The sequence below is a fragment of the Chelonoidis abingdonii genome, chromosome 1 (assembly GCF_003597395.2).
Source record: "Chelonoidis abingdonii isolate Lonesome George chromosome 1, CheloAbing_2.0, whole genome shotgun sequence".
Lineage (NCBI taxonomy): Eukaryota > Metazoa > Chordata > Testudines > Testudinidae > Chelonoidis > Chelonoidis abingdonii.
In genome coordinates this window covers 234,221,952-234,246,370 of record NC_133769.1, presented here as the reverse complement: position 1 = coordinate 234,246,370, position 24,419 = coordinate 234,221,952, and the positions used below count along the sequence as shown (strand labels likewise).

Sequence of the window (24,419 nt, the reverse complement as noted above, 5' to 3'; positions counted from 1 at the left end):
GAGGCACTATAGACAGCTGCAATCCACAGGGCCCTGGGCTGGAACCTGGAGTAGAGGGCAGGCCTGTGTTCCCCCCAAACCTCTCAACTCCTGATTAGACACAGGAGTTGTTGATCCAGACTGTGGGGAAGATCACTGAGGTGAGAAAATCTGCCAATAAGTGCAGTACCCACCAAGGTAGAGGAGGAATTTTGTCACACTAGTTACTGAAGTTCACCTCTAGCCTTATTCTGCAGCTGCTCCATGTGTGAGACTCCCATACTAGTCAGTGGGCCAAAGCTGCAGCCCCAGTAAAGCTGGGTACTTGGCCCACCTTGGCCTATGGGACTCCCCAAGTGGCATAGTGCTATGTCATCTCACCCAGAGCCTTTGCCCTCTCACTGCTTCTGGTCCTGCCCAAAGTGCAGCTAGGATGCACCTTAGGGTTAGGGCAATGAGTACCAATGCACAAAATGTCTGCAAGATCTGATCCCTACTTTGTATTTATCATATCATCTCCTTCTCTAGTTAATGCAGGGCCCAGTCATGCTCCGGTTGACAAGCAAAACTCCCATTAACTTCAGTCAGAGGGTGATCGACTTGCAGTGGTATGTTTCATGCAATAAAGTGGATCCAGCACAAGGTGGAGCTGAATTTAAGGAGGCAAATTGGTGCACTGAGCTATAGAGAAGGTGCTTAAGCTGCCTCAACAGGTGCAGGAAGGAAGCTTAAGCAATATTAAATAACTCATCTGGTCAAGCTTTTGCTGAAGCTGTGTCAGTGGCCATAAATGGAGGTATTGCTGCTTCCACAACCACAGCATGGGAACATTAAAGTTCTGTGGGCTGCAGATGGTCTGGTTTAGAGCATTAGGTCTCAAGCCTGTTTCCACAACCCTTCACCAATGACAAGTAATCTGTGAACCCTGGAGACCTGGCAAGTTGATGTGACAGAGTGGGAGGGGTGCGCGGATCTATGTGTCAGTCTGTCAATGTCACATAGTCTTATAATTCCACTATGCCTGTAACAGTGTGTCTGAGCAGTATAATGTCTCAGAATCGGCATTCCAAACTAATAATTAAAACTGGTCTTTCACCATGATAGGTCCTGACTTCAGCATGGGGAAGGAGATGACATGATCATGAAAAACATATCTTCACCTCTCCAAAATCCAGTCCAACCCCCAAGATAACATGCAGTGTGTGCCTCTGATTAGGAGCTGAGACTGAAACCAAGCAGTCCTTTGCTTATTACATGATTCTGATCTCACAGGTGCTCAGCCAAAAAACCTAGTCACTTTGAAGTCTGAGCTCTCTTCCTTCCCTTGATAGATTGCAGGGGGAGGGGGCAGTAAGGGAGAGGAAGAGAAGGACCTGCTGCGGTCCTCAATCATGTGAAGTTGGTGGGGAACACAAATCATACTACTTCCAGCCGTGAAGACAGTAATATATGAATATGTGTACATTGTCGTATGCATGTTACAGCTACCTTGCAAAGCTCATGCTCCAATACGTCTGTTAGTCTAAAAGGTGCCACAGGACGCTTTGCTGCTTTTACAGATCCAGACTAACACGGCTACCCCTCTGATACTTGATACCTTGCAAAGCTATCTTACTTAGCACTCACATGCCACCTTACTATTTGAAAGCTATGCTTTTCAGCTGAGCATGTATTTCACTGTAAAATTTTCAGAGCTGCCCCTGAAGAGGATAATATCCCTTTAGGTCAGATGTGGGCAAACTAATGCCTGTGGGCCACATCCGGCCTGTGGGACCATCCTGCCTGGCCCCCGAGCTCCTGGCCGGAAAGCCTAGTCCCTGGCCCCTTCCCCGCAGTCCCTCCTCCCCACAGCCATGGTCTGGCCCACCGCTTCCGCTAGGCAGTGTGGGGAGTGCAGCTAGCTCTGGATGCTGGTAAGGGGGCCGGGATGGGGGAGTTGGGTAAGGGAGCAGGGAGTTCTGGGGGGCAGTCAGGGAGGAGGGGGTGGTTGAACGGGGTGGAGGTTCTGGGGATGGTGGTCAGGGGATGGGGAACAGAGAGGGTTGGGATTGGGAGCCCTGGGGGTCCTGTCAGGGGGCAGGGATGTGGATAGGGGTCGGGAGGGCAGTCAAAGGACAGGGAATGAGGGATTGGATAAGGGGGTGAGATCCTTGGGGGCAGTTAGGGGTGGGGGTCCCAGGGAGGCGGCGGTCAGGGGATGAGGAGCAGAAGCAGTTGGATTGGCACGCGGCGGAGTCGGGGGCTTATCGGGTCGGGGGGGGGGTGTGCATAGGGGGTGGAGGGTCCCAAGAGGGGGTGGTCAGGGGACAAGGAGCGGGGTGGGGGTTGGATGGGTTGAGGGTTCTGAGGAGGGCAGTCAGGGGGTGAAAAATGGGAGCGGTGGATAGGAGATGGGGGCCAGGCTGTTTGGGGAGGCGCAGCCTTCCCTACCCAGCCCTCCATACAATTGCACAACCTCGATGTGGCCCTCGGACCAAAAAGTTTGTCCATTCCTGCTTTTAAGTAGTTGGGGAGCCATCTAGTGGCCTCACTGTACTCTACATTTTACAAACCAGCCAAAGCAGCAATCTGTATAGGTTAATTAGGCCTTGTATGTTGCTTATCATTAGTAAACATGGTAAACTGGATCCCACTGTGCCCATGTGGTTTCTTTCTTCCCACAATTATTGTTGTGTAAAGGGCAAAAGACAGAACAAAGAACAATCCTAATGTTATGCTGCAAGCAAAAATCTCAGCCTTTGTGATTTTTTGTCTCTGATTTATGTTTTATCTTCTGAATAGTTTGCCAGCTTTCTGTTCTCTGATATGGATTTTCCCTGGCTTACAAAGTTATTGTTCAACCATGCTTCAATTGGCCATGTTTTGTCATTTCAGTTTATCAGCATATTCTTGTGCCAAATGAGTCAATAAATTACACTACCAAAATAGGTGTGGCTTCTATTCTTCCCACTTGGGCTATAGCAAACCACAAGCCAGCTTCTGTTGTCACTGTAGTGGCCAATTTGAGGAAGTTGATCAGTGTACTTCAGTTACTATCTGTGTGATCAGCTTCTGGTGCCTACCCCGTTCGGTCTGTTTTAAAAACTCTTCACTGGACTGACATCTTTTATAGCAGAAAAGAAAGAAAGTAAGTATTTTTATTTTACAAAAGTGCATACATGCAGCCATGAATTTTAAAGAAACTTTGATTTTTTCCCCGATTTATGTCAGAGTAAATGAGATCAGAATCAGCACCACAGCATCTAGTTAGAAAATCTCTAACTAGTAGGAAGTTTGGAAGAAATTTGTGCCTTTAAGTATTGTGCATGCTGAAGCTGTATGTTAGGAAGTGGCTGTGGTAACTCTATCATGTCGAAAGGAATAAAAACTTTGCAATCTTTTTTTAAAAATGTTTCATTAGACAATTTTATATTTTGTTTAAATATTGTGGCTTACCAATCAAGTTATATAGAGTTGTCATCTCTTGCAGATCATTCTAAAACTTGGATGCTTTTATTCGTCATTTTCTAAATTAAATGTAATTTTGTTAAACTGTAAAGTGTTTTGATCATACAGTGCCTAGTTTTATCTGATATAACTTGAACACAATTTTTACAAAATAATAATAAAAAAAAGTATGACTATGGTCTCCTTGGCTTCTTTGCCTTTCTTCTTTCCACTTCTTTCACCCCTTCATTCTTCCTGTTTATATGTTTATCTGTTACATTATGAATCTTGCTTTCAGCATATTAGGAGTTTCCTTCCTATCAATTTTCCTCTCTTTAGCGTTAATCTAAAAAATTAGACATCTGAAGGATAAAACTATGTCTCTGATCCCACAGACACACGTGAATAAATTTGTGGTTGTGAGTATGCCCACTGAGCTCAGTAAGACTATTCCTGTGTACAACTGTTACTGATTTGCCTACATGTTTGCAGGATCAGAACCAAATGTACACTCCAATCTGAGGTCTGACTTCAAAAGTTGGCCCAGTTAAAGATATGACCTCACCCACCTTGTCTCTCTAATATCCTGGGACCAGCCTGGCTACAACAACATTACAAATGGCTCAAACTGATGTGTGCACAGCGGCTTTGCATGCCTGCGCTAATATGGCTAAAGATAACAGTGTAGATGCGGAGGCTGTAGCAACACATGTTGGTAGCCAGGGTTCCAGGCAGACTTGTACAGCTCACACTGTTGCATCTAAACTGCTATTTTTTGCCAGGCTAGTGCAGCACTGTCTAGCTGAGCTGCAACCACACCTTAGACTGCACTGTAGACACTCCCTGAAGATTGTGATGAGAACCTAAATTGACTTGTTACCTAAAGTTCATTTCTCTGTTTCCAAAACAGGGTTCAAATATTTTGGCTTTTGGGGTTTTTGCTGGCATCTCATTTGTAAACCACAGTTGCTGACAAGGAGCCTGCTCCTGCTTCCAATTCAGTCAATAGAAATGTTACCACTGACTTCATTGGGAGCAGGAGTAGGGGGTCAAAATGATCCTCAGAATTTCAGGTGTTTCTAACCATGACACAAGCAGCTATCATGAAGTGATTTCAAACCAACATTGCTATTGAGACAGTTAATGCAGCGTAAATAAGGCAGGAGTCTTTTTGTGACAATAATAGTCACGTAAAAACCTTCATGGCCTGATCCAAAGCCCAGTGAAGTCAATAGGTGTCTTTCTATTGACTTCAATGGGCTTTGGAACATTTCTCTAATTTTTATCCAATAATCCTGAGAAAGGGAAGTAAAGCAGTAGAAAAGTAGTAGAGTGAATTCCAAGGAAAATGCTGCCTGGTAAATAATTCTGATCAGCTTTTTCTAAGTCAAAGCTATTCCAAACTGTTTGTGTTCCGCTAGCGATAAATCATATTTCCTATTTCACAACCGGAATTGCCGGTGGTGTTTGTATGTATTCAGAATGGCACGTGATTTCTGCAGAGTAGCAGTAAAAGCCCAGTTAAGTCCTGCACTCATTGCTCAGGCAAAACCTCCACTGAATTCAAATGGAATTGCATGACTTGTGTAGAATCACGTTTCTTCTAATCAATGATGGCATTGTAGTAATTGTTTTAATACATTTATTTCAGCATCTATAATTAGGCCCTAGAAAAGAATCAGGCAACAAATAATAAATGCATGTAACTTGCTGTTGGAAAGGTGGCGCTGAATTATTGCTTCTAAACATGGATGTGTCTATTGTGTAGGTTTACTGTCTTCATTTCAAGGTCCTTCTAACATAAACTGCATGTGAGCTCAGCCAGCTAGTTCGTTACATACGGAAATCACATGCCTCCCACCTAGTTTTTTATACATGAAATTAGCACTAATCAGCACTGGGTTCTTGGCAAAACATGGACACTCATGGGCTCTGCTGCAGCTTTGGCATAAGTTGGTGCAACTCCACTGAAACCAAGGAAGTTGTATTCATCTCCACCATGTATGAGCGTGGCCCCAAATACTTTACAATGCAGTATTTTAAAACTAGAAAATGGGAGAAGGAATTGGAGAGTTCAAGGGAACTGGTACAATGATAAGGAACCCTGTGCCTCTGAGCACTGGTTTGAATCCGATCCCTATGCCTAACTGGTAGCCTGGCTGAGGCAGGGTGAGCATTTCTGAACTGGTTGCCAGTGCCTTCCTATTCGTACTCCTCCCAGTCTCTTCCTGCCACTTTCTCTCCCATATTACTTTTGTTTTGACAAATACTTGGCCTATTTATTCCGTTATGCAGTTTTTAGGTAGAGCTTTTTAAAAATGGCATCAAGATGTTTAGCTGTCCATTTTTTTAAAATCACTAAAAAGAAATCTAACTGGCAAAAAGATGGCCCAGAAAGACTTCAACCTGAGGAGAGACCGAAAAGACTGGGGCTGTTCATTTCTGAATGGAGTCCAGCTCCAGGGCTGGAGCAAGGCTTTCCCTGTAATTGTGGGAGACATTTTGGTACCGGGCACAGGAACTGAGAGCAGGGTATTGCCTCTCCTGTGCAATCAGTGCTCCCCCATCCCCACTCCCCATGATACCCATGCAGCATGGAAGAGAAGGGAGAAGCATCCTGACATGAATGAAGAGGAGTGAGGGCAGAACTGGACGGGCAGCGTTAGGAGCAGATTGTGTGAGGAGTAGAGGACCAGAGAGAAAGAAGCACAACCTGGATAGGACAGAAGGAGAGAAGACAGGCTGGGGATACATGCTAGGGTACAGAGGCAAAAGTATGCGTGGGGCAGGGGTGGGCCTGATGGTAGGGAAAGAAGCAAAAACGGTCTGTAACCACTATAGAATAGTCCCCTCCAGAGCCAGCAATTGGAGTCTAGATTCCTGCATACCAATATTCTTCTGCTGTCTAGCAAATAGCTGAGAAATGCACTGACAAATATATCTCATCTGCCTGTAGTGGTTTGTGGAGCATAGAGGAGAACAGCCTACTAACACTGCTAGTTACTCCACTAGCTCAAGCAGTAGAGGACTGTGTGGTGGATCTAAAGTTTTCACCCTTCTGACAACCCTTGTGGGTGTCAATATGATTCTATGAGATGCAAGAGTTTGGGGGTTTTTCAGTTTGTTTTTTTAGAAAGTGACAGAAAAAAACTTACATTAAAAAGAACATGAAGGTTCCAAAGGCAATCACTGAAAATTAGGAAAAGCCAGAATTAAGTTAGCCTGTGCAACCTTAATTGAGTTCCCTTGTGCATATGCATTATGATACAATCTTTTATCACATGAGCACATGCTATTTTATCTACAAGGCACCTGCCTCATGCTGTGCACAGGTTGGATGATGCTAAAATGCCATTTTAATTAATTTCTATACTATATATAATTTCCTATCAACTTTGTAACTAAAAACTTCTTGGTTGCACTTGTAATGGGAGGGATAAAGAAGAAGAACTAAAATGTCTTAAAAACCATAGCTACAATGTACAAAAAAAAACCTAGTGATTTTGGGTGGCTATGTTTTTGGGTATGCAAGCTGAGATAACCTTGACAAGATCTGCTTTTCAGAAACTGCCCAGCATCATCCCTTAAAAATCAGGCCCTTTAAATTTGTTTTACATTAAGCACCAGAAATTCAGGCATACAGTTTTGCAAATCTTGGTCCATGAATTGATGAACTGATGATGCTATTTTCAAAACTGCTATACCAATGCCACCTATTTATTATTATTAAAAGCACACTCTCTTTTTTAAGGGAAACATGAATCCCACAATCTCAAATCTGATATGGCTACTTCTTCTGGTTTATGGTACTTCAGAAATTCTTGCTGAGACCAAGTATCCTAGAACCCTGCCATGTGATGTCAGCGTGAATAACTCCTCCATCATATTTGACTGCAGTGCCCGCCAACTGAGAAGTGTACCTGCTGCAATGCATGGTAATGTAACAGAATTAAAGCTCTCAGACAACCTTATAAAGGAGGTGTTTAAAGAATCTTTTCAGGGCCTGAATAATCTTATGAAAATAGATCTAAACAGGAATCAGTACTCTAAGGCAGAGGAAGAGGCTCATGATTTGTGTGAAAAAGGAATGGTAATTGAAAATGGAGCTTTTGCTAACTTAACAAAGCTAAGAGAACTACTAGCTGATGAAAACCACCTATGTAAAATACCAGTTGGGATGCCATTGTCCTTAACTTTACTGAGTCTGAGATATAACAACATACTTTCTGTCCGTCGGCAATGTTTTTCAGAACTCACACAACTGAAAGAACTCTATATGGATGGAAATTGTTATTATGGCAATCCCTGTGAAAAACCTTTCCTCGCAGACCATGGGGCTTTCTCAGACCTCACTATTTTGACAGTCCTGTCACTTGCCTTCAACAACCTGACCCGAGTTCCAAGCAAACTGCCTTCATCTCTAAGGAAACTTTACCTCAACAGCAACAAGATCAAAACCATCAACCAAGATGATTTTAATGAGCTGCCTAATGTAGAAGTCCTTGACTTAAGTGGAAACTGTCCAAGGTGCTACAATGCCCCCTACCCATGTGAACCTTGCAGTGGGGACTCTGCCATCCAAATACATCCTCTTGCTTTCCAGCATCTGAAAAATTTGCAGAATTTAAACCTCTCCAGCACCTCTCTCATTAGCATACCTGCCAGCTGGTTTTATAATACAACTCAGTTAAAGGTGCTGCATCTTGAATTTAACTACTTAATAAAGGAAATAGCCTCTGGAGAGTTTTTACTCCAGCTGCCTTATTTGGAGGTACTTGATTTATCTTTTAACTATGCAAGAAAATCATACCCGAGGTATATAAATATTTCAGATAAGTTCTCCAACCTGGTCTCTCTCCAGCAACTGCACTTAAGAGGTTACGTGTTCAAGGAACTTAAGAGCAAACACCTTCGGCCTCTCATGAATCTTACTAAACTATACACCCTCAATTTAGGAGTCAACTTTATCAAGCAGTGTGATCTCAGTGTGTTTCAGCTCTTTCCTAATCTGACTACAATTTCTTTGTCTGACAACAGGATATCACCCATATTAGAGGGCAGCAATAACAGTGTTATTAGAGGAGAATCAGTCCAAAATCATGTAATTCGAAGTCGTTCAACAGATACTGATCTTGAGCCATCAGTAAATAGTATGCTACCGGCAGAAGGCCAATCCAGTAGCAGTATGTATAAACCCAGTTTTCCTTTAATCAAACCTCAATGCAGCATGTATGGTAAATCATTAGATCTAAGCTTAAACAGTATTTTCTTCATTGACCAACAGCAATTTAAAGGTTTCCATGATATAGCCTGTTTGAATTTGTCTTCAAATGGCATTGGACAAGCTTTGAATGGCACTGAATTTATCTTTCTACCTAATCTCAAATATTTAGATCTGTCTTTTAATAAACTTGATTTGGCTTATCACTATGCATTTTATGAACTGCCTAAGCTAGAGGTACTGGACCTCAGCTACAACATACACTATTTTATTGTGTCAGGGATAACACATAGATTGGGATTTACTGAAAATCTTCCATATCTAAAAGTTTTAAACTTAAGTTTCAATGCAATTTTTACACTCACAGAGCCTAATCTAACTAGCAGCTCCCTGAAAGAATTAGTGTTCAAAGGAAACCGCCTTGATATTTTATGGAAAAATGGAGATAATAGATACATAAATATTTTTAAAAACCTCTGCAATCTGACTCATCTCGACATATCCCACAACAGACTTAATAAAATTCCTACCAAGGCATTTCGTGGCCTGCCACAAAGTCTAATTGAGCTACACATAACCAACAATGAATTAAAGGACTTTGATTGGGCGGCCCTGCAACAATTTCAAAACCTTACATTATTGGATCTGAGCTCAAACGAACTGTCTTTTGTAACTGATAATCTTGCCAACTGCACAGCTTCCCTTCAGAGACTAGTGCTTCAACAAAACAAGATTTCTCAGCTTGCTGATGGATTTTTTAACAAAGCCCACACCCTCCTACATCTTGATTTAAGTTACAACGAGCTGCGTTCCATAAACCAGTCAATACGTCAGTATGGTAACTTAATTTATTTAGAGCTTTTGGACTTAAAAGGAAACCCTTTCGAATGCACCTGTGCAACTGTTGATTTCAAAAACTGGATAAACCATTACGTTAATGTTAGTATCCCACGACTGGCAACAGATGTCATTTGTGCAACACCTGGAGATCAAAGAGGGAAGAGCATCATAAGTTTAGACATATATGCCTGTACTTTGGATAACGTTGCAGCAATATGCTTTTCTGTATCATTCTTCATTATTTTGACCATTATGACGACAGCTATCACAAAACATTTATTTTATTGGGATGCCTGGTATATTTACTATTTTTGTACGGCAAAACTAAAAGGATATAAATCTCTTGGCATGACCAAAGCTCTCTATGATGCTTACATAGCCTATGATACTAAGGATATGACAGTAACCGACTGGGTAATAAATGAGCTACGATTTCGTCTAGAGGAAAATGGAGACAAACACATTCTGCTTTGTTTGGAGGAAAGGGACTGGGAGCCGGGAAAGGCTGTCATTGACAACCTTGCACAGAGCATCCATCACAGCAGAAAGACGATATTTGTTCTAACCAAAAGATATGTGAAAAACGGGAACTTTAAAACTGCTTTTTATATTGCTCTGCAGAGGCTAATGGATGAGAATAGAGATGTGATTGTGTTTATTCTACTGGAGCCAGTGCTACAGCATTCCCAGTACCTGAGGCTGAGAAGGAGGATCTGCAAGAGCTCTGTTCTTGACTGGCCTAAGAATCCACATGCTGAAGGCCTTTTCTGGCAAAATCTAAAAAGTGTAGTGCTAACAGAAAATTATAAAAGATATAATGCATTGTACACAGATTCCATTAAATGACAGTAAAGAGAGAAGAATGTCTTCCTTGTAGCAGATATCTTTATATTGAGACATTATCAGTTTTGAGTACATAATTAGAATCCAGTTAAAACAGCATCATTGGACGTGTTGATTCTCTACTAATGAGTTTGAGGAAGTTTGAAGGAAACAAACATTATTGTACTTTGGCCTGAATTCATGTCAGTTATTATACTACAGGCAAGTGGAAGATCATAATCACACATACTATGCTGTACTAATGATTTGTGTAAATAGTTTCTCAATATTTGTCAGTAATCACCACTAATACACATGTAATTAACCATTATTAATTGTATTTTTAACATCATGGAACTTCCAAAACTATCTAACTTGCTAGTGAGAATTAAGAACAGTCTCATCTTTGGCTACCTTTCAATGAAACAGTTTTTATCCTTCAGTCCAATGATACTTAATAGCTGAGGCTTAACAGGGACACTTTCAAGTAGTCTAGTGGTGCTTCTTTGTGTGTTTTAGTCTTGTGTTGATTTAGAATGTTTGCTTCTTTAAAATCAGGTTTTGCTTTCTGGTATACCTGTTATACATGTGGAAAGTGTACACACTGTGACCTCACTGCCTGACTCTGTTCGTTAGCTGTCAATTACTCATGCCTGGATCCAGTGTCAGATGTCTTGTAACTGCCCTTGCTACTGGCATGGGGCATTATATTACACTGGTCTATCTAATAATTGAAGTCTGTAACTTCATGGACTGCATTATTACTCTTAGAATTGTGTCTTCTCTTACATCAGCATCCTCTTAATGGGTGCAAGTGGCTATCTACCATAGGGAATAAAAGAATTCTACTCTATTACTGGAAATCGTCCTAATAAACTGATTCACTGATAAACCTATTAATAAAGACTGATATTTTCAAGTATACCTAAAGGAGTTTGGTGCCCAAATCCTATTGGAACAGGGGTTCTCAAACTGGGGGTCGGGACCCCTCAGGGGGCCATGAGGTTATTACACGCCGTCAACCTTCACCCCAAACTCCGCTTTGCCTCCAGCATTCATAATTGTGTTAAATATATTAAAAAGTGTTTTTAATTTATAAGGAGGGGGGTCACACTCAGAGGCTTGATATGTGAAAGAGGTCACCAGTAAAAAAGTTTGAGAGCTACTGCATTAGAAGTCAATAAGCCTGGGGTGCCTAACTCCCATAGGCCCCACTGAAGAGCTAAACCAAACTGTCTTATCAGAAGGAATGGCATGAAGGTTAGATGACAACAAAGTCAACAATGTTTGTACAAGTCATCAGCTAGTAATACTTAAATGAGAGAATCCAACTTACTGAATGTAAAACAGAACACAATGGAACAATACTTTTCTCAAGTTATACTTGAGCAGCTCCACTCAAGTCAATGATTTTGGATGTGGTACTTTGACCCTTTAACAGAAATGAATACATTGACCAATAAAGCTTATAGGAGCTTTTCAATTATCTTCTTCCTTATAACTAGAACTGGGCAGGAAATGAGTTTCCCATCCTGCAAAAATTACAGATAGCAATACATTTTCCCATCCTGAGTTGGAATAAGACAAAATCTCAAATATTTTCACAAACTGAAAATCTCAGAAAAATTTGGTTCAGTTCAATCATGTTCAATTCTGACCTTTTCAAAATCCTTTTTTATTTATTTGGTCTAAATTTACTAACATTTTGAAACAGTTTTTGAGACTTAAACCTCCCAAAACTCTTCATTTGGTAAATGTCAAAATGGGACACTATTGAAACATTTGTCCCCAGTCATTTTCCGAATCAGGAGATTAGTCAAAACTGGCCCTGTTTTGCGAGCAGTTTTTATTGTGACAAACCCATTTTGGGGGGAAAAGATGGTTCATTTGAAAAATGCCTGACCAGCTCTACTTCTAATTTTTGCTCTCTCTTGACATTTACAGAGTGACGTTGTCACTGCCCGGTGCATACTGTGCTGATGAAACCTAGGAGCGCACATGTCTGTGGTCACATCAGGTGATGCCAAGTCACGGGAAGTCTAGTTTTCACTATCCTTCTAAGTTTAACAAAAAGCAACTTTGAAACAATACATGAACTGACAGTTCTGAGCTCAGAATATTTCCATAGATAGTTTCACATTTTCACTTTCATTTCTCTGCTATTGCAAAGCTGGAAAAAATACCCAAAGTCTCGTTTCTTAGTCATGCCCCTGGTCTTTATCTCAATTAAATCTCATGACAGTCTGAGAAATCAGAGGCCTAGTCTGCTAATAATTGCTGCTAGCAATAACTAGAGAGCTAGAGCTCTTTGTAAAGTCTCTCTCTGTTGGCGTTTTCTTAGTGTATTGGGATTGGATTCAAAGTCCTTATTTTTTCTTTCAGAACTCAATTCTACTTCTGAATAGGTCGAAAAGATAACACTAGCCCCTACATTTGTTTAGCTATTGGCTAGAATTCACAACAAATCTTTGAAAAAATGTACGGTCACCTGTTAAAAAGCTGCCATACAAATATTCTGTAACCGTTTTTTGAAATGACTGTTAAAGACCTCTCCTTGCTGCTATGGAAATCAACAGCAAAATATCAATTGACCTCAGTAATAGCAGGATGGGGCCTTTATTATTCACAAGTTTACTGTGAGGACATATCTGCTGAGTTTAGCAAGTCTAGATCCTGCTTACTTTTTCATACAAGCTGGTTTCAGTGGGAATATTTTTGTAAGTCAGCAGGATTTGTCCAATAATGTCATTCAGGGCTTCTCTACATGGCAAGTTGCTGCGTGGCAAATCAGGGTATGAATCAACACACACCATCTTGCTGTGCAGTAACATCCCATATGGTCACTGCTAGAAAGCTGTGAAAGTCCTAGAGTGCAGTTTGGTGTACTATGACTTGAAAGCTTATTATGTCAAGCTCCACTCTGGGACTCTCAGTGCATTGTAGCTGGGCCCATATGGGATGTCACTGTGTGACATGCTCATGCAATGTAGAGTCACACCCTGACTTGCCACATAGTAACTTTCCCTGTAGACAAGTCCTTAATCACAGAATCCTAGAAATTAGGTTCAGAAATGACTTATTACATCATTTAATCCATGCCCCTGTCTATACAGGATGCTTCCCTACAGTAGATTTCCTAGCTTTATTCAATCTTTTAATGGTCACAAGCGATGATGTTTCCACTATATTCCTTAGGAGACTGTTCTAGGATCCATTATATGTTATCAAGGCTGATTCTTCACTCCAGCACTCCGAGTGCAGAAGGTGGGGGCCCGCAAGGACTCTAAAAATTAATACTGGCCACTCCAGGCTTGTATTCAGGGCCGTCCTTACCCATATGCAAAGTCCGCAGCTGGTGCCCAGCACATCTGCATGCTGCTCCAGCTCCTGCTCTGACTCTTCCCCAGGGCTCCCATCCCTGCTCCGCCCCACCGCTTCCCCACCCCAGCCCCGCCCCCTACTCCCCTGAGCTCTGCAGCAGGGCCGGGGATGCACTCACCAGTGGTGGGAGTGCAGCGACCCAGACCCAGCCATGCCACTGGTGAGTGCTGGGTGTGGTTCACTCCTGCCCCCCCAAGCCAGCCCAGCCCTCCCCCCTCAGTGGAGGTCTGGGGCCAGCCCCCTGATCCCCTCTGCAGAGGCCTGCCTCCTTACCCCTGCCCCCCATGTAGGGTCCCAGAATGGCTAGGGACGGCCCTGCTTGTATTAAACTCCCAAGGTTACAGTTTTTTTCTGATCTTGGATTGGTAAATGCTGCCATGACCAAAGTGTAAAACCCCTTTGAGAACCCAGGAAGGCACACTTGGGAATGCCTCCTGTGGGGTATCCTCAAGCCCTTTCACTCTCCTTCCCCTCTGGAGAAGAGCTGAGAAAGAAAAACAAAGAAAATCAGCTGCTGCCTCCAGTTTATTAAACAACATGTGCACAAACCTCTTAGGGACACAAAAATTTAAATCTGTTCTTAAAAAAGGTAAATTTTATTAAAAAACAAAAAGAAGAAAATATGTCTGGGAACCTAGGCTATTGAGAACAACTTCAAAATTAAGCATCAAGGATAGTTTCTTGAGGTCCTGCTTAAAGGTTACAAGCATAGTTTTTCCTGTCCCCTGACTCCAGGAAAACAACCACAGACAGACAAAAGGGGAATCTTGTTTCAATTTTTAAAAAGTTCTAGCTTTCCTATTGGCCCTCCTGGCCAGGTGCCCACTCACATCTTTTAATCCTTTACAAATAAAGCAAGTAGAGAACAGCTACTAAGAGGTATTTTATAGCTAACTGGCTGGCTGGCTCCATAAAAGGGAGCTGCCCCCCACCCCTTTCATTTATCATATATGTGATTAGCAGGAAGGTCTTCCTGACATTCAGACTATATTTGCTTTTCTTAGTTTCATCTCAGTATTCCTACTTATACCCGTTGCCATCACAACCCAGTAAAGCATGCCACTTTAAGCACATGAGCAGTCCCTGTTCTTTGCTGTACCGGGACCTTAAAAAGTAGATGCCTATCTTTAAAAGCCCTGCATAGTTGTTAAGTGCTGATGTAAAGAGATGCACAGAGGAAGCTATTTACAGTGCACAACAATATGTTTCTATTAGTCCTAATAATCCCTAAAGAACTATGCTACATATTTTTCAGCACAATCTACTGTCACCTAAACTACTACTTACATACACACAGATAGAGCTATCTCATAACTTTTATATGGAGATTTCAGCAGCAGCAGCAAAAACCAGCCCTACTTAAAATAATATCCTAGGTCAATTCCAGATTTTTAGCATGTGACAAGTGGTTTCATGTATAAAGAACAACAATGTGCACTCAAACAAATATTCATGCTACCATGTGTAGAATCCAACACTTCATCATGCATTTAAATAAGTGAAATGTCCAAGGAAATGATTCTGAGACCAGATATTTTTTTTAAAACTAGTATCCAGCTCACAGAAAAAAACAAACAAAAAGAATTAAAAGGGAAGTATTGCCCCATCTGATCCTCCTTCCTTTTATTTTATTTGCAGCATAACCACAACTTCTCTGTTCGAAAATGAAGATTGATCATTAGCTTTGGTGATTTCATGTTAGTTCCTCGGCAGCTCAAGGGAAAACAGAAGTATACTATAATAAATCCTTCAGAATTAGCTGATGTTTCCTGTGTTGCTTTGGTTACATAAAGACTTTCTCATCAGTACTTTAAAGGTACATCCACACTGCATGCTCCTTATGGTGCTGGGTACATACACAGCTCTTCCCGCATTTCCCAGCATGGGTATATGAATAGTAGTGTCGATGGTGAGGCACTGCTTAGGTGAGGAAACCCTTCTGAAACCTGTGGGTACGTACGCTTCATAGCTCTCTACTTGGCCAAGCAGTGCCTCCTATGCATAGGTGCTGACTTCCTCTCTATCCAGGGGGTGCTCGACCCCCCCCCCGCCCTTGGCCTACTCCCAGTCCACCCCTTTCTCCAAGTCTCCACCTCTGCTCTGCCCACAGCCTCACTCTATCCCTTTCCTCAAGCCCCCCACCCCTGCCTCTTCCTGCTCCCACTAAACCCCCGCTCTGCCCCTGCCCCACCTCCTTCTGCCCCCTCGCCACGGCAGGGCCGGGGCTGGAGCCAGGCTGTGCGATCCCCATGGCTGCGGCTGGAGCGGGGTCTGAACACTCCCCCATGCCTGCAGTCGGAGCCAGGATTGTGCCCTCCCCAAGGCTGCAGCCAGAGGGCTGTGCCCCTTCCTCCCATGGTGAGGCTCAGGCTGTCAGTCCCCCTGCCTCCTGTGGCATGGCATTTCCAGCTGTCATTCCTCCTCCCCATCCCTCAGCCCTCCTCCCTGGTTGTTTTTAGTAAAAGTCACTGACAGGTCATAAACAAAACATCAAGGGAGCCTGTGACCTGTTTGTGACTTTTACTAAAAATAACAGTGACAAAATCTTAACCTTAGGGATGATGCATGTACAGTCTGGTCATAGGAGTGGTGAGGGAATGGAGCATGCCCAGCGCAGGTGAAATCTTTGGAGAATTTAGCTGCCCACCAAACAAATCTCTTCTGAGCATGTGCACATTGGGATTTTTCAAAGGTAACTTGGCCAGATTTTCAGAGGGGCAGTAATGGCCACCTGGGTGACCCCTACCCTCTACCCGCTTGCAAATTTCAAGTCCCTGCTACAAAGCATGGAAGCACAGATCTTCTCATCAAAACTGCTGGGGAAAAATTTTCACATGGGCAAAACAGTGTATTTTCCCTTAGACTCATTCTTGTGTGATCCTTCTGCCAGGTGGTATCAGCAGCCACAAGAGCCAGGTAACCAGGTTCAATATCATAGAGATCTTCTTAACCTTGGAAAACAGAACCAGCTCGAGCCCCCACCCAAAAATCTTGGAACACTAAACACCACCCCTGGGTGCCTCTAAGAAGCAATACTTCCTCACTTATAAATGAATTTTAACCCAAAACAACCAAAATTGATCACTGAGGCAAAGCAGATCTGTCTGCTGATCACCTAGACAAAGTAGGTATGTATACAAATACAGCCTGCTCTTGATATCTTTTCCCCCAGTTCATCCAGGACCATTTCAGATTTGGGGAGGGGGATAACTTTAACCATGAGGGACTACTTTATACTGCAGCAATAGTCCGAAGTCACTTAAAAACTAGTCCAAAAGTAGCCCAATCAATTTATTTAAACAATTTTTTTATTAACACATTGGTCTATACCTTTAAAAAGAATCTCTGTCTACAGTATAATTAAATGATAGATGTTAGCAGCATCGACCTATAACAAATGTTGGCAGCCAAATTTTACAAATTGTTCAGATTGGCTTGGGTTTATGTTCACTGAACGGTTTATACAAATAGTTATGATAAACACAAAGGATTAAGTTGGAAGGAGGTTTCTAGTGTGTTGCTATAAGGATTGGTGAGAGTAAACATCACTTCAATGAAATTCACATATGCTACTCAAGCTGGTGAGATTCCGCCACCCTCAGAAATGTTAAACAGTAAGTACGACAGGAGATAAGAATATTTACCAGCTGGAAGAGACGGAGATACAGCAGAAACAAAACAAAATAAAACAAAAAAACCAAAGCGCTGCCCCACCACCCCAATATTGGCGGGCCCTTAGAAGGTGCTGCCCCAAGCACGTACTTGGTTGGCTGGTGCCTGGACCCCGCCCACATCATTGCCTGCCCATGCCCTGCTGGCCTGGAGCCGCCTTCTCCCCAAGCTCCTGGGAAGCCGCATCGCTCCCTACTCCACTCCCTATGGCTTTAACAATCCCAGACTCCCTGCCACAGCAGCGGCTGCTGCCCAAGGGCTGCTGGCTGCAGATCGGAGAGGGTGACATCAGCCTGCCTGCAGCTGGCCCTATTGACAGCAATGCAGCAGCAAGAGGGGGTGCAGGGATGGGGGAAAGGAAAAGGAGACCGTGGCCACCGGTCCACCTGCGGGGGTGGCTCATGGTCCTGCCAGAGGATACAGGATTAAAGAGCTGCAAAAGTGTAACCGTCCTCAGCATGTGCCACCTTCCAAGGCTTCATCCCCATCCATCCCTGCAGCCCTGTGGAACAGGTAAATAGAACCCCATTTTGGGGGAAACTGAGGCAGAGAACAGGGACGTGACTTGCCCAAGGTCACCCGGGGAGTCGTTGTCTCCCCACACTAGGTATTAATCTGGGATTCAGGGGCAGCACACTGAAAGTTGTCAGTGAAGAAACACGGCTGTCTCAAGCCCTTATGGCTACAAGGAAAATCTTCCAAAGGTGATGGGCATCTAGCCAACACAGTTCTGCCTGAGTCTGCAGCCAGCCTGAGACAACAGCTCTAGGAAATGCGCCAGTAACTGTTAAGTCTAATTATGACACCGTCAGAGCCAGATTTTCATGTAACATGGGTGACCAGTTGCATGGTGCACAACCACTGCAAGTGTGCAAGCAACTCAGGTTAAGTGCACCTGAACCCTGGGCAGGCTGCAGCACCCAAGAGATTTTTGTTCTCCCACTGAATGACCGCAGATGCACTAGTAACCTTACTAGGTAGAAGTTCAGTGACCACATTAGGGCCATATTCTCCTCACTCCCAGCATTGGGCCAACTGCCCCTCATCATTCTCCTGATTGCCTGTATTGTTATTGATGGGAGTTCTGCTGTGGATTGAGGGGCGTATATGAACCTGCCTTTGCAGGCTCAGTACTGATCCAGCATTCAAAATAAATTGCCCTGAGTTTCAGAAGTATTGAGAACCCTGGAGTTCCCACAGACATCGGGGAAACCGCAGGTGCTCAGCATCTCTGAAAATCAGGCCCAGAATGACACTGATGCCTCTGCCCTGGGCCAGCGCTTTCTGAGTAAGGGGCTTTAGCAGCGATTGGCATGGGCCAAAGTAAAGCAACCAGGATGGTCATGACAGAGGCTGGAACTCTGTTCTTGCCTCACACTTGTGGGGAAGACAGGCCTTCAGACACCCCCTCCTGCCTACATTGCACTTTCCAGCACAGAAAAGGAGCACAGAAACATTTCACACCTTAGCGCTGGGGGGGAGCTGAAGCCCAGAATGGGGAAGTAACTTGCCTGAAGTCATCCAGTGAGTTGGTGCCAGGGTGGAGAATAGAAGCCAGATCCTGACTCCCAGCTCTATGCTCTGATCCCCAAAACAGTCCTTTCCAGATCCAGGCAGGAGGGACTCTAGCCACATGCAGGAGACCCAAGGCCATTTATTTTCATTAAATACGTAGACTAAATAGTGAAATTAATAAACGTTCAAGCCAAACGTATCAATTCTAATGAACAATGCCACATTATGCAGTATTCATTTTTGAAAGTTTATAATAAGCAATGCTTTGGGGGGAGGGGAGGAGAAGAGAGGGCGCAAGGTGGAAGTTTCGCCTAGGGTGCAAAATATCCTTGCACCAGCCCTGGCTGGAAGGCAGAAGTTGAGGAGTAACAGCTCCTCAAAAGATATCTGGGGAAAAGGTCCTAGAAAAGTGCAACCCCCATGTGGGGAGATTTGGTAAAATCCAGGCATTCACAGGGGAATTAATGTTTCTGTGTCACAGCTTATGGACCTGACTCAAAGCCCATTGCTGGCAAAGGAAAGACTCCCACAGACAAGTGGGACTAAATGGCAGAATGAATGGCCACACTGGGGTACTGCCATTCACTTCAAAATTAGAGATTGGAAAAAATTGGAAAGTTTTAAGTGTAATTGAAACACTATTTGTGGTGGTGGCAGCTTATGCTTCTTTCTTCACAGCAGGGAAAGATTCCAGGTTGTCTAGGTTTCTACTGCATTGGTAGCTTAAAGTCACTTAAAAAGTAGCCCCAAACTGGCCCAATCTATTTCTTTATTTCCATACTTCACCCACTCTGCCACAGTGCACAACTGGCTAAGCAGATAATAGTGACACAGTGAGGCCTGGTCTACACTACGCGTTTAAACCAATTTTAGCAGCGTTAAACCGATTTAACTGCGCACCCATCCACACTACGAGGCCCTTTATATTTATATAAAGGGTTCTTTAAATCAGTTTCTGTACTCCTCAACGAAAGGGGTAGCGCTAAAATCGGTATTACCATATCGGATTAGGGTTAGTGTGGCCGCAAATCGATGGTATTGGCCTCTGGGCGGTATCCCACAGTGCACCACTGTGACCGCTCTGGACAGCAATCTGAACTCCGGAAGCAGTGGCAGGGTAAACAGGAAAAGCCCGCGAACTTTTGAATTACACCTGTTTCCCAGCGTGGAGCTCTGATCAGCAGGGGTGGCGATGCAGTCCCAAATCCAAAAGAGCCCAGCATGACCATAGCGGAGATACTGGATCTGATCGCTGTAGCGGGAGACAAACTTTCTCATCAGAGCTCGACAGAAGACAAAATGCCAAGCGTTTGAAAAAATCTCCAGGCTACACAGTGCTGCGTGACAAGCGTAATGGAAAGCAAAAGAATCAAATGGATGGTCATGGAGGGAGGCAGGGGGACTGAGGACTCCAGCTATCCACAGTCCACAGAAGTCTCCGAAAACTATTTGCCATCTGGCTGAGCTCCAGTACCTATAGGTTCAAACACGTTGTCCAGGGTGGTTCAGGGTATAGCCATCAATACTCCCTCCCCACCACGTGAAAGAAAAGGGAAAGAAAGTGTTTCTTGACTTTTTTCAGTGTCACTCATGTCACTGAATCGGGTGGAGACAAGATGCGCAGCATGAAGAGCAGTATCGCCCTCTCCCCCCCTTGTGGCAGACGGTACAAATATGACGATCCGTTGTCACCCCAGCCCGTGAGTGCTCCGGTTTGCCCAGGTGAGGTCGGCCGGGGGGCCTGGGTAAAAATAGGAATGATTCCTGTCATTCCCAGTAGATGGTACAGAACGGCTGGTAACTGTCCTCATCATAGCAAACTGGGGGCTGACGCATCAGCCCCCCCTTTCATGTGTAAAGAAAGACTCTACTGCCTGGACTAGCAGGCAGGCATGCTGGGCTCCTCTCCCCACAACGCTAATGTCCTGCCTGCACTGTCAAGCACGGGAGGGTGCCTCCCCCTCATTTTATCTCACAACAAGCCACTGTTCTATCCTGCATCTTATAATCATGACACAAGGGGGGGACACTGCCTAGGGTACGCCAGGAAGGTTGGGGGAGGAGGAAACAACAGGTGGTGGTGTTGCAGGGACACCCCCTGAATGGCAGGTAGTTCATCATTTCTGCGGGATCTGACATGGAGCAGCTGTGCTCTCGGATACACTGGTTCTCTAGCAACTTGCCCATATCTAGGCAGGACTGACTCATTTTTAGAAACATAAAAGGAGGGATTGACCCAGGGAGTCATTCCCAGTTTTGCCTTTGCGCCCCGGCCAATCCAGCCAGGGGCACCCATGATAGCAGCAAACAGTACAGAAGGACAGATAACCGTACCTTATTGCCAATTACAAGGGCAGCAGACAGTACAGAACAACTGATAACCGTCTCGCTATTAAGCAAAAGCAAAATGATGGCGCGCGTACGCGGAGTACGCCTCGTCGCGCACCGAAAATACGGGAAGTGAAAAACCAGGCGAACGCCATCCATAGTTGCCGTCATGGCGTCAGCAATCCAGGAAAGGACAAATGAGTGCTGCCGGTCCCCGGAGAAGGAATGAAGTGACACAGTTAACCCAGAGAACCACGGATAAGATTGTGGCCCATCAAGCACGGGGCCTCAACCCAGAATCAAGGGCGGTGGAACTATGGAATAGCTATGGAATAGCTACCCACAGTGCAACGCTCCGGAAATCAACGCTAGCCTCGGTACATGGACGCACACCGCTGAATTAGTGTGCTTAGTGTGGCCGCGTGCACTCGACTTTATACAATCTGTTTTATAAAACTGGTTTATGTAAAATCGAAATAATCCCATAGTGTAGACGTACCCTGAGTTAGGCCACTATAAATGAAAGAATTTAAAAAATGTAAAGTAGTTGGTAGCTACTTGTATGCTTTACTTTCTGCATTTATCTAAGTGTAGACAATGACAAAAATCAGTTCTATTACTTTTAATTCATTTAACTTTCAATGTGCTCATACTCCTTGTTTGGGTTTCAAACACTGCACAAGAATCTTGGTCTATGAACTATTTTCAGTCAGATACGTAGCCTTTTAAAAACAATTTTAGAACCATTGGTATGATAACTTAGTTGGTTTTTTTTTAAGATATAGATGTTGGAACTAGAGTTGCTGGGGGTGCAGCACTCCTTGGCTTGAAGTGGTTTCCATCATATATGTTAGAGGGCTTATTTCTTCACCTTCCCACTTCCCTGGTCCTTCTCACGTGAACAGAGAGCAATGATACCTGAAGTCTGAAGGTACAAACAGTTCGATGTTTATTGGAGAGAACTTCCAGCAAGCTTAAATCTAGGTCCTTTTTCCTTATTTTCAAATCCCAACTTACTTCCTGTTTGCCCCTAATTTATATAGTAATATTCTCAGCTATACCTTAATCAATCATTTTACTGAAATTTACCTAACCAATCCTAACATATTGTAACATCATTAGCTAACTGGGGGAGGAATAGCTCGGTGGTTTGAGCCTTGGCCTGCTAAACCCAAGGTTGTGAGCTTGAAGGGGGCTATTTGGGGCAAAATCAGTGTTTGGTCCTCTTAGTGAAGGCTGGACTCCATGACATTTTGGGATCCCTTATAGCTCTGTGAGATAGGCATCCCACCACATTAATGAGTTTACACCCAGAAAAATTAATTATACAGCAGACAGAAACAATCACAGAACCAGACAGAGACCATGCAATTAAACAATAGCAAAGTGGGAACTATAATGTCAAAACAATACAGAAGTGAGGATTTTACTACATCCATAAAGACATAAGGGTTTCCCAACTTTGTCTATTGATAAGTGAGTTTTTACCAAACAGAAAACTATCAAACTAAATTCCCTTTTACATCTTCCAGGCTCTTCCCTTTCTCTGGAGGTGATAGATCAGATCACCTTTCTAACAGCCCCAGATTGCCTTATTTCAATATGACGGGTTTGAAATGTGTGAGGACGTGCTTATGGCTGTTCCCACTGCTTAGCCAAAGGTCTTAGCTTAAGAACAGGGCCTCAGACTGTCACAGTAAGAGAAGGCCCTTACACAGGCAGACAATGATTTTGATTCTTTCTTTTAGACCTCTGTAACTAGCTTCATGATAAACATATACCTAAATTCTTAAAGTATAGGCCTTTACAGACAGGCCTGAATATCTATATCTTAACAATATACAGGGCCAGCACAGTGGCTGAATGATCTCTAAATTACTCTTAGGCATGATATTTTTGGAGATCTTTTTAATTAATCATGAAAGATTATAATCACAGATTATGTGTTGTAACTTGATCTTTCATCACTAACATAAATGAGCTGATGCTAAACTACAAGGGTTAAGATGAACATTTAAAAGTTTGCCAAGGGGGAAAGTAGTATTAGAGAGAAAGTATGTGCATTAATTCACAAATGAAGGGAGGAATGAAATTAATGATTGCTCAAAAGTAGCTGAGGTACTTAAAAGAAGATATTTTTTTTAAAAAACTCTCTTAAAAATCACTATCTAGAGTGTAATTAAATGATGAATGTTAGCAAAACGGATCTATAACAAATTTTGACAGCGAAATCTTACAAATTGTTTGGATTGGCTTGGGTTTATGTGCACTGAAGGGTTTATGCAAACAGTTATGACAAATACAAAGGACTAAATTGGAAGGATTTGAGAGAGTAAACATCACTTCGTGAAATTCACGGATGGAACTCAAGTGAGACTCTGCCACCCTCAGAAATATTAAAGAGTAAGTAAAGAAAAGCTAAGCTTTCTTACCAGTTAGAAGAGCAGGACATACAGCACAGCAGACACACAGCTATAAAATGGCTGCGTAAAGGCAGCAGTTGCTTGTATCTGTACATATAAAGAACCAGCAGCTCCTCAAAAGGTGTTCTGGGTCCTAGAAAAGCCGAACCCTGGGGAGATTTGGTAAGATCAGGGCATTCACAGAGGAATCAGCATTTGTGTGTAACAGCCTATACGAACCTACCTGGTAACCTGACCCAAAGCCCATTGCTGGCAAAGGAAAGACCCTCACAGACAAGTGGGACTAACTGGCAGAATAAATGGCCGCTCTTGAGTACTGCCATTCCACAAAACATTAGAGAGTTGGAAATAATGGGAAGGTTTTAAGTGTAATTTAAACAATATTTGTGATGTGACAGCATGTTTGATTCTTGACAGCAGAGAAAGATTCCAGATGGTCATTCTTCAGCTGCTCTTACAGCCTGAAACTTCCAAAGCTGGGCTGTCTGTGGGGATAATAATTATCCCCTGAATGTGCCTGGGCAGAAGCCTCCCCCTGCACTTGAGCAGCCCCGTGTCTACTGATGTCACGGCAGATCATGATGAAATTTGCAGCAAGCATCTTCTGACCTAAACACGGTGCTTGAAAGCTTCTTCACATCCCTCCACAGCATATTTGTTTCAGGAATGAATTTTTAAAAAGTGCTGCAGAAGCTTCCAGCCCTGCTTTTGGCTCTGCCAGATACACCTCTGCATTCCTATTGGCCAAGCAAAGAATAGGCTGGCGGTGGGAAAGGGGAGAGGATCAAGCAACAGTTGCTCCTGGCCACTGG

At 43.4% G+C, this 24,419-nt stretch overlaps 1 protein-coding gene and 1 pseudogene across 1 annotated transcript; both read left to right on the top strand.

Moving 5' to 3' along the window:
* Positions 1-3,023, top strand: part of LOC116825970 (toll-like receptor 8) — a 9,232-nt pseudogene extending 6,209 nt beyond the window's left edge.
* Positions 3,024-7,162: 4,139 nt separating this feature from the next.
* TLR8 (toll like receptor 8) lies at positions 7,163-11,114 on the top strand. Its single transcript, XM_032795943.2, has one exon. The coding sequence runs from the start codon at positions 7,163-7,165 to the stop codon at positions 10,310-10,312; it is 3,150 nt and encodes a 1,049-aa protein (XP_032651834.1). The 3' UTR covers positions 10,313-11,114.
* Positions 11,115-24,419: the final 13,305 nt, after the last annotated feature.